General features: G+C 41.4%; 1 protein-coding gene across 2 annotated transcripts in view; it reads left to right on the forward strand.

Annotated features, from left to right (window-relative positions):
- PTER (phosphotriesterase related) overlaps nucleotides 1-3,410 on the forward strand; it is a 46,136-nt gene extending 42,726 nt beyond the window's left edge. For both annotated transcript variants that reach the window (XM_088478655.1, XM_088478656.1), the window contains one exon: nucleotides 1,395-3,410. In XM_088478655.1, coding sequence (XP_088334781.1) covers nucleotides 1,395-1,605 — 211 coding nt within the window. In that variant the 3' untranslated portion in view covers nucleotides 1,606-3,410. The remainder of the gene's footprint in view (nucleotides 1-1,394) is intronic.
- Nucleotides 3,411-11,362: the final 7,952 nt, after the last annotated feature.

Raw genomic sequence — 11,362 nt, forward strand, 5'->3', positions numbered from 1 at the left:
GTTTCACCCAACCATGAAAATCTCTTCTTGTGCTATATAGCGGGTGACAGGTCAATCTAGGAAGGGCGTTGGGCTTAGTGGCACTAAGGGCGACAGGGCTAAGCTCTATGCTCCCTGCACAGGCTAAGAAAAAAATAATAGGAGCTGAACTCTCTGCCATTAAAGGCAGAGAACCATCGAATATCCACCATTTATGGCAAAACCATCGACCATTGGTGGTAAACTATCAATAGCTGCTAAGCATTGATGGTCAATGATCGATGCATTGATGGCACTAGGCACTGCCCTAAAGGTGTAGGAGGGGCTTTAGTTATCTGTAACAGAGTGAGGAGCTAATACATTTCTTTTAACAAAGTTGCAGTGTAATGTCAGGCAACATCAAGCAATATATTTAGTTTCATGGCTTACCTATGGAAAACGTCAAAATCTTACACAGCTCGCAGAACAGCAACCGATATTGATGATTACATCCAGCCATTTTTGACTAATTCATAGTGAGTACTTGCTCCAATACTGTACTGTGCTCGGCTCTTGTTTTCTCCCCAATACCAATTGGTAACTTTAGGATCATTTTCAACATCAGAATCGAACCTGAAAAATTCCAACAGACAGAAATCATAATGAGACTGTTCTGTGATTCCCACCAGGAAACCATATTTGAGCGACCATAGGGTTTCTCAGAAGAACGAAGGTGTGACCGATAGTGTGTCTGTGTACCAAGCGGCCAGACGTGAGATGCAGCTAGTGGACGTTTCAGTACAAATCCCAGGGGCTGCGACATTTTCATATTTTCGCACAACCACTGCATACGGGATCACGCATGCTTCAGCGTCCGCCTCTAAATCAGGGTATGGGTATGCGGGATGTCAGTGATGGGGATCCTGGTGGTCAGTCCCGATGCCGGCATCCGGACTGGGTTATGATCTACCCTACCCTAAGCCTAACCCTTCCTCTTCGGTGCCTGAACCTAACCTCCCTCCCTAGCGCTTAAACCTAACCTCCCCCTCCCTGCACCCTAAACCTTCCCCTCTTCCCCTAGTGCCTAACCCTCCCCCTAGTGCCTAAACCCTAACCTTCCCCCCAACCACGCTACTTACCTTCTGAATGCTGGTGGTTGGAATGCCTGGCGTGGGTATTCTAAGTGCTGGCATCCCCTGTGCCAGGATACTGAACGTATCTCCTAAATCAGGCCCAAAGAGTAAATTTTATCTGTTTTGACAGAAAGTTTAGGTGTTAAGTGAATTGTTTGTAAAAAGTATTTTCCAGCTAATATTATATATATACTGTGTATGTATGTGTATATATATATATATATATATATATATATACACATTAGGTAGTATTTTAGCTACTGTCACTGCTGCATACTTACGTATGGCAACTTTGTTTTTCAGGCTGCAGACTTTGATCAATAATGGCTATGAAGACAGAATTGTAATTTCCCATGACATACATACAAAGAACAGGCTGGTAAAATATGGGGGTCACGGCTACTCGCATATCCTCAACAATATTGTTCCCAAAATGCTGGTGAGAGGCATATCCCAAGAAATTATACATAAAATCTTGTTGGAAAACCCAAAAAGGTGGCTGACTTTTAAGTAATGTAACATATGTTGACATTTCAAAGAACAATTACAGTGATGTTCATAAGACCTATTTGGGTCTGATAATACAGGCGAGACGGTCCAGATGCTTACAGTAAAGCCAACGATGCCGCCTATTCTTAGGCGTAATTTAGATTAGCGCATCTCAAGATAAATTTAATTTGACATACAGTACCTGATTCTCTATCACTAATTAGATTTTTCTATGGCCCTATTAATTTATTTTCCCACTCTTGATTTATGCCCTTTTTGGCTGCTGTGGCTTGTTGGGTATTGTGCAGTGGCATATATAAAGTGGATGCACCCCGCACACCCTTATCCAGAGTCCCGCAGCGGCAGGGCTACGCAAATCACCTGGAAAATTACGTGCCGCCTCTTTCCCCGCAATTTGCGCATGAGCAGGGCAAAAATCTTAGGGAAAATGGCCACAGCACCGTTTTCCCTTCATCCTGCACATGCGCAGTAGACTCTGGCACAGCGCTAGAGTCTACTCTGTGTGCCACCAGCTAGAGAGGAGGGGGCCCGGACGGAGACTGCACATTGGCCCCCTCTTCTAATACGACCATGCCACTGTGGCTCTACAGTTTCAATGTTGGGACTGTAATAATTTTATTGCCAATGCATTTTGGTGGGCTTTGTGCTCCCATTGAAATGAATTGCCTCTTCAAATTATTGGGAAAGACATTGATTTTCCCATTCCAATCATCAGAATTGAAAATAAATAAAAAAAAATGTTTGAATAGATTGCAGGTCTGTGGGCTGAATTAACAATTTGTTTTAGGCAATTTTAAATGAACAAATCGACTTTTTGGTAGATGGTCCCCCTTTGCACCCAGTTTACAAAATAAAAAAAACCTGAGTAGTGTTCCAATCCTAAGATCACAGAGAACATACTACTGTATATTAAAAACAATACTGTCTGGGCAAAAAACATACAGGTGGCAAAAGAAAAAAGGGAGGTACAAAAAGCGGTAACCCCCACCACTCCATCTGAAATGCCAAAGCGGTAATGCTCCGTTTTTTGTTTGCACTTTCATTTACAGTTGCTGCATTGTGAAAACATCTCCCCCCCCCCCCCCCTTTACAGAAATAAACACTTATACAATTGTCTTTGAAAATAATGAATTGTATTCCTACAGGCAGTGATAATCAAGTGTACTCTGAAGCAAGTAATAATAATAATGCACAACTTGTAGAAAAGTAAAGTGGTTCCAATTAAATGACTCCCCTCTGGAACAATTTGATGCTCCTTGTAATATTGATGATGCTTGTAATTATCCCGCTGTTCTTTAATTAATGCTTGATCTGGAACACTGCAATTTAAATTACTTTCTGGCAAAAAGAAAAGTTTGGACACTACCTTTAAATTATGTCTAGAAAAGACTATATAATATGTTTATATAATCTATACATGAAATATGTGTATAATGCGGCACTCAAAGTGTTTATAAATAAGACACTGGCACAGTAAATGTGTAACTTCAGTTATAATGTCAGGAAACACACACTGAGCGGCCGCTGTCAGTAAGTCTTTATAGCTTACCTGATCGGCCGCTGTGTCAGTGGATCCGTCGGCACAGTGTGTGCCCAGCTTTAGACTCGATCTGCAGACTGGCTGTAAGTGGCCGGCAGACTGTAAAGAGGACTCTTTGATCTCATATACAGTGATATAAGGGAGCTAAATAACTACTGCTGTTTTATATGATACATATAAAGTCGTCCATTTTTGGATCATACATATAACATGGAATACCAATACAATATTTTTTTCTGTGTGTGCTAACAATGGCTTGAGAAATAAAACAAGAGACAACAAAAAGAATTGTGATATTTATTTTTCCAGACATAACAGGTCAAAGTAATATTGCTGTTGTAGCTTAGTTATACATGACACGAGGTTAAAAAATTGTATACGCTTTGTGTGTGCATATGCGTGTGGTCATGCTTGCCTGCGTTTTGGACTTGAAAAGGGAAGGTCCTAGGGACAAGTGTAGGGACAACACAATTTGCATTATTGTGGCCACACCCCCGCTGTGAAATTTCATGGTAGTGTTCATTCTAGCACCTTGCACCTGCCTGTGGTGTCACCTGTCTCCTCTGGTGCTTCTGGCAAACTCAGCTGATACTAGCAGCACCAGAGCAGAGAGCGACACCCCAGGTAGAAAAGAGGAACTGCACGGTTTGTGACAGATGCAGGGTGCTAGAATGAACACTATCACGGTATATGTCATCGCAGCGGAAAGTGAGTGGAATATGGAAGAGTGGCTTACAGTCCATGAGAGCTCCATGAAAATCAGGAGTCTCCAGGGCAGTAGACAAGAGAAGTGAGTGTGTGTGAGCGTGTAATTAGAAGTGTGGAGAAACATGTGCAACTTGTAGCAACCAATCAGATTCTGTCATGTTTTGTTTTTGTTTTTTACTAGTGATGTTGATAAAATGTCAGCAATTATCTGATTGGTTGCTGTAGATTGCAGCATATTTTTGAGCATTTGCTGCCCATGTTTAACACAACAAAGCAGAACATGTCAATGCTGATTTTCAAGTCTCGATGAAGTTATACACTGTCCAGCAATGCCATTTTATTTTTACAAGTCAAATACAAACTTAATGCAAATGTATTTCTGCACCAAAAAATTTACAACTGTAGGGTTTGGTTTGGTTTTAAAACTGGATTTTAAGTGTGTTGTTCAGAATTACAGGGAAACCTTACCTAGAACACCCCTAGTCCACAGCATTCTGGAGAATGGACCCAGCACCCGCACTACCTGTGATATCTATGTGGCAGTAACGTAGGGTTGTACTTCTAGGCTGTATCCATCTTTTTTCTACCTTATTAGGTGTTCTCCTCTTAGTTACATTTTATGTAATTAGTAATCCCCCAGTATGATATTATTATTATTATTATTACTGTTACAGTTATTGCAACCACTTTCAAATCAGACAAAGACTCCATAAGAAGATTATGTAAAAAATATTATTCTCCGCCTTCCTTTCCTCCAGACTTTCTCCCATTCTCTTGGTTTCTTCATAGCCACTGACCTATTGTTTCACCTCCATGCAAAAGCCAGTCACGTTCTCACAGGTGGCCCGGGGTTTTACAGACACCAGCCTCCCCAGTGCTTTGTACCCTCTGCTTGTACTGTAATCTAATGATCTTCTCCCCCTGACAGGAAAACCCTTAGTTCTACTCTAATGGAAAAATATTGATAAACTATATTGTTTATCATATGAATTATCAAGGGTAAGTTTTTCCATTTCAGTGCACCAACAACCAATAGTGTACATTAGTGTGATCTTGAGTAGAAACCTGAGGGTGACATGCCATAGTACAAGGTGGTATAGCATGCATCACATGGAGAGAAGCCATTACTACACCCTGTATATGAACATTGCAATAGAAGATGGTGTACATTTTCCATTTTATTTACATGCGTTCCGTGTACTTGCTTACCTGGAACCTTTAGGTCCTGCCTCTTGTTCAAGCTGGCTGTTAGGAGTTGTAAAAAAATAGCTCTTTGATAACCCAAACAAGACCCAGCCAAGCAGAAGAAAAAAAATTCTATACAGGCAGTTAGAAGAATTGGGGGCTCCAAGGATCAAAGGAGCACAGGTGCTAAATTTTAAATAGTATTCCTGTGCTTTTACAAAGTTGTTTTTTTTTCTGGTTGATTTCAAGTCATTGGTTTGCATATGCCCTTCTTTTTAAAAAAAAATCAATGTTTTTATATGACCTAGGCAGAGTTTTATTTCCGTTGGATACAACACGAAACTCTGCAAATACAGATGTAGCCATTGCAGGTAGCTGACATCTGGGCGATATCAAAGAACAATGGAAGGAAATACCGAAATCATATAAAGGCTTTACCAGACAATATCGTTGGTATTCAAATAGAAATGCAGTTATTAAAAGTTGTATGAGGGTATTGCAAGGCAGTAATTCATCTTTTATAATACATATTCATGTATAATTTGATTGGTCTCTATAATCTTTGGCAGCACCACTGTGTAAACTGGCATTTTAGCAGGGGTTGACCCCCTAATTGCAACCAATATTCACCCTTTAATTTCTGTAGAGTTTATTCAGATACAGGGGTAAATTTACTAAAGTGAGCGTTTTTAGAAGTGAGTTTAAAAAGTGATGTTGCCCATAGTAACCAATCAGATTCTAATTAATGTGTAACTAGCACCTTCTGGAAGATAATAGCTAGAATCTGATTGGTTGCTATGGGCAACATCACTTTTAAAACTCACTTCTAAAAACTCTCACTTTAGTAAATTTACCCCACAAAGTTATATTTGACATTGTTGCAGGGTTACAGTAAACCATCGGTCCAGGAGTGGTCTCCTGCTAAGGTGGGTCTTTTTTCATACACAGCGATATTGTTGCTGCCCTATCCCTGGGAGCTATCAATTATTTGGGGAAACTATGGCCCCCATTTAGTAACAAGTTTTATCACCAAAACGAGTGATACATTTTACTGTGTATGATAAATGGTGCTCCAGCCAATCAGCTCCCAACTGTCATTTTTCTAACAGTTGACAGTTGGGAGCTGATTGGCTGGAGCACCATTTATCATACACAGTGAAATGTATCACTCGTTTTGGTGATAAAACTCGATACTAAATGAGGCCCTATGTCTTTGAATCAAAGGCAGTAGGACAGAGCATTATCACAGTAGAGAGCTGTTGAAACACTGAAGGAGTGCTGCTGGATCAGGGTAACACTGCACTGTAGGTTAGTATAGCTCTCAGTAATTCCACCCAGAACTCCTTTACAACAATCATACAAGAGAGACTGTAGAACAGGACATCCATCCCATTGTCACAAACCATATGTTGAGCCCGGTAGGGGTTGTTATGAATCAAAATTGCAGATTAGTTATATCATGGAGAGGCAGAGAGAATTTCCATGCATTTTCTTTATACAATTTTTTTTTTAAATAATTATGACACATTTTTTTGGCTTTTTTATTTTTTTAGTTTTACAGGTTTAGCATTCTCTGATGAATAAGTGTTTATATTCCAGTGCGGTATATAAAATCTATAGCCCTGGTCACATTACACGTTTCAGTGATATGGTAATGCAACCTCTGCAGGGTTCAAGCTGAAACATTACATATCTGTTAATGTGAGGTACAAAAGTTTGGGAAACCTTCCAGTTTATTCAGTAATACTTAGTATTTTTTTAGCCATCAAAATTAGCTTTTTCTCCCTATTTTCCAACACATTTTTTTTAAAACTATTTGTAGTCATTTTTAAACAACGTAAGCAAACGAAGCCTGCACAGATCACAGTGATCTGTTCAGTGATCTGTGCAGGGCTTCCACTCCGCAGCAGATTGACAGCAGATTCCATAGTACTGTAAATTATGGTTTTTAAGACTGCAATCCGACGTCGATACTCCGATCTTCAGTAAATTTGCCTCATAGTCTGTCCTGTCTAGGATGTAGCTATAGAAGATATCCAAGTGCTTCCAGTTTGACATTTCTACTGGTAGCTATCATTAAGAGATGGAATCTAAGGGGAACTGGAGAAAACAAGGCCTAGCCTGGAATACCCTGGGAACTCTCTGTTGTAACTGCTTGTAAACGGATCAGATATGAAATGTGCAATCCATGTATGACTGCAGAAAGTTTTCCCTGACATTGGAGTACATGGATGATCTGTCACAAGGGACCCTTGCCAAGAGACCCCCAGGGCCCAGATAAATGTCAGTGTCTGAAGTACTGTATGTACGTATGCAAAATAATACCCAGATAAACCAGAAGCGTTCCGCCCACAACAGCAAAATATTCATTTGGAGAAAAGTTAGTAAAAACAAAATGACCTTGTCCTCCATTTAACTTAAGGGTGGGATGAGGGGCGGATCTCTTTTGACGTGGGGCTGTGCAATCACCAAAGTCAGTGAAGACATTTAGCTGAATGGATGTTGGAGTTTTCAGATAGAAAATAATCCTTTCCTCAAAATCATCAGTGTAGTATTTACAGCAATGAAAGACTTCCATTTTCAAAATGGCTCTGGTGTCCCCAGACCTGAACATTAGTGCAGATGTGTGTGTGTGTGGGGGGATGTATCTTGGATATACAGTGTGCAAGCATGGAAGGTTACTTCCTCCCACTAGCGTGCCTCCAATATTTTGTCAGTGCTGCTCCCTACCTCTGGAACTCTCTCCCTCTTCCTATCAGACTTTCCACCTCTCTACTAAACTTCAAACTGAAATCCCACTTCTTCATCAAAGTCATTCAGCTCTGATCCTGCCTCACTGTGTACCCCATCGGTGTCATTCCTGTCTGTCTGCCCCACCCCTTTAGAATGTAAGCTCTCACAAGCAGGGCCCTCTATCCCCATGTGCTTGTCCTTTCCCTTACTTGCACTATCATATACTCCCTACTACGGCACCTAACCCTTAATTGCTGCTACCCTGCTGCATATATCTATATATATATATATATATATATATATCATCTTAGTCTCTGTCAGTTAGTAGTGGTTGAGTACGGGATTCCGACACCCAGCATTCCAGCGGTCACAAACCCGATGCCGGCATCCCGACTGAGTTACATGGCCGACACCCGCAGGTAAGTATACGAACACTAACCCCACCCCTGAACCCCCCCCCCCGCAGCCTAAACCTAATCCACCCCACCCTCAGCCTAACCCTCCCTCTAGTGCCTAACCCTAACCCTTTCCCTAACCCCAATACTTACTGTGATACCGGCGTTTGGGATGATGGAGCCAGAATTCTGACTGGTGTCTGGATTCCGGTGACGGAATTCTGAGTGCCGGCATCCCGACTGCCGGAATATGAACTATATCCCATTAGCAGGATACATTTTCAGATTGCATACTGATGTTGAATAATAATAAAACTTTTTTTTAAAGTGTCAAAAACTTAATATCGTAGCGTCTCTTCAGATTACTGTACTATATAAGGAATGGTGCTCCCACAGAGCTGTGTTATATTGTACAGACCACAACTGCTCGTGAACGCTGCAGGCCATGTGGAATTGGCGGAAAGTAAAATGTTTCGACCTCCCGCCTGGCCCCAATCTGCGGCGGACAGCACGGACAGGCAGAGTAAGCTGAAGATTTATTTATTTTTTTTAAACTTTATTTTGTTCTCACAGCCGCAATGCTGTGAGAACACAGAAACCGTATGTACAGCTCACATTATTGTTTTAATTAACATCAAGATAACTGAAGTTTGCCTTAGAACTGAAGGCTCATAAACCTCTAGTCTGGGACGGAATGAGTTAATAGTTAGGGGGGTTGTGTTTGTATGTTGATGGACAGCACAGGTAGGGAATGATTGGTAGACATCATCTTTAGGGAGGGGTCTAGAGGGGTTTAGGTCAGTGATGTGTATTATTCCAGCCTCTTCGATTTGATCTCCCACCCTCCCTTCCCTTCTTGTGTCTTGTCTGTGTCAGCTTTAATGATGGGCAGGGAAGAACGGCAACTTGGCGGCCAGCTTGCTGCAGTATGGGGGGTGCACGCCCCTTCAATGCACTGGTTAGGCTGATTTCACCCTAATGGGGTCAGCGGTGCCTCGTATCCGAGTGGGCCTGAACAGTGCATTGGTATGGGTGTCGGATACCTCCCCACTTGCTTAGAAAGGGATAGTTGGAACTTTTAATTTCACATTTGCCCATTAATTTTGAGTGGCACATTCGGTCTCATGTCATCTGCAAAAACTGCACTCAGACACTGCAAAAACTGTAATACATGCACTCATAATTTCCCGCATTGACTATTGCAATAGTCTCCTTATTGGTCTTCCCAAAAACAATTCATTTTGAATGCAGCTGCGAGGTTGATCTTTCTCACCAAACGTTGTGTCTGCTGATCCACTCTGTCAGTCCCTCCATTGGCTGCCGGTCTTCTACCGTATTCAATTTAAAATACTTACACTCACACATAAAACTATTAACCAAACCACACCAACATACATCTCTTCACTTATCTCAAAATATCTTCCAACCCGACATCTCCGCTCTACACAAGATCTGCGTCTCTCATCCCCGCGCATTACTTGTTCCCATGCACGGTTACAGGACTTTTTTCAGGCTGCACCTACCATGTGGAATGCCCTCCCACACACAATAAGACTTTCCACTAGTTTCCAAACATTCAAGCGTTCTCTGAAAACTCACCTCTTCAGACAAGCTTATCAGATTCTTGGACCGCCCATATAACCTTTTATAGCTCCCTATTTAACTCTCTTCTTATAGTAAACACCTATCACATCTTCTCTTTCTTCAATTTAACATCCTCCTAACCCTAGGCCAACTTTCCAGTGTGATTGGATTATACAGCCTGCCAAGAACATCTGCAATCGGGCTGGACCAATTAGCAATATGTAGCACCTATCCTTGTGTATCAACACCTATTTCCCTATAGATTGTTAGCTTGCGAGCAGGGCTCTCTTACCCTTATGTATGTCTTTTATGTATGCATGTATGTCTTTTACAACCCAGTATAATGTTAATGTTGATTCAAATTGTAAAGCGCGACGGAATTTCCTGCGCTATATAAGAAACTGTTAATAAATAATAATAAATAAGCAAATAATGTCTTTATTTTAGTTAAGTATATAGTGTTTAAGATTATTAGTTATGGTTCATCTGTCATCTGACGATAGAGAGTTTATGAAAATGTGTTTCCCAAGCCTTAAGAATTCATGTTGTTGAACGCCCAATCTTAGTGACTGTATGTAAGGGGCCTTATGAATACTGACTATGCTCACAAAATTCCTGCCTCTACTACATACCCAAGAGGACCCCAAACTGGCAGACTCCAGTGTGTATCAGCAACTAGCGTGCTTTAACTTTACAGCCATTCTGAGATTAATGCATTTTTGTTGTATCACCTTTATAAAAGTTCCTATTAATGTTGCGTCTTGTATTTTTGTATTTTGTGCAGCCATTCCACTAGACTAACTTGGTAAGTAACTATGGGGCCTATTCATCATAACTAAAAATTCTCTGGAGGTAATTAGGTTTAGAACTCGCATGGAGTTCTACCTAATTACCGGAGGAATTCATCATTCCTCCTCTCCTTAAGTATCTATTCCGAAAAGCTGAAATTTTTGCGAAAAATAGATACTTTCCCTGCCTATACCTACCTTATCGCAGCTGTAATCAGTGCTGCGCATGTGCCGTTCCGTGCACAAAAGCAGCGCATGCGCAGCAAAGATTGCAGCTGCGATAATTCTGTGTCCACCCCCCCTCCCCTCCCCCTTCACTTACCTGGTTGGCTATAGCCGCCGACACCGATCTCTCGCCTGGCCCCAATCTGCAGCGGACAGCACGGACAGGCAGAGGAAGCTAAAGATTTATTTATTTTAAACTTTATTTTCTCACAGCCGCAATGCTACGAGAACACAGAGCAGCAGCCGGAGCCTAGGAAGGGACCAGAGTGACGGAGGGAGCCGGAGGAGGACCTGCCCAGCTGACAGCAGGTAAGTGTAACCCGCTATACACCACCTCAGAGTGGCGTATAGTAACACCATCAAATTCCGAAAATACATAATTTTCGGAATTTGATGAATAGCCTAATTTCTACATCCCCATACTAATGTACTAATGTATGGGGAGTGTGGAAATTAACGCAGGCGGACTTAACCAAGAGATATCAGTGATATCTCCTGTGTTAAGTGTCTTCATGAATACTAAAATAACGGTAATTATGGAAAATGTCCTTAAAACCGTTATTTTAGTGTTGATGAATAGACCCCTAGGTCCGTTGGGTATGG

Source organism: Taudactylus pleione, unplaced genomic scaffold, assembly GCF_031769625.1.
Source record: "Taudactylus pleione unplaced genomic scaffold, aTauple2 ptg000216l, whole genome shotgun sequence".
NCBI classification, from domain to species: Eukaryota; Metazoa; Chordata; class Amphibia; order Anura; family Myobatrachidae; genus Taudactylus; species Taudactylus pleione.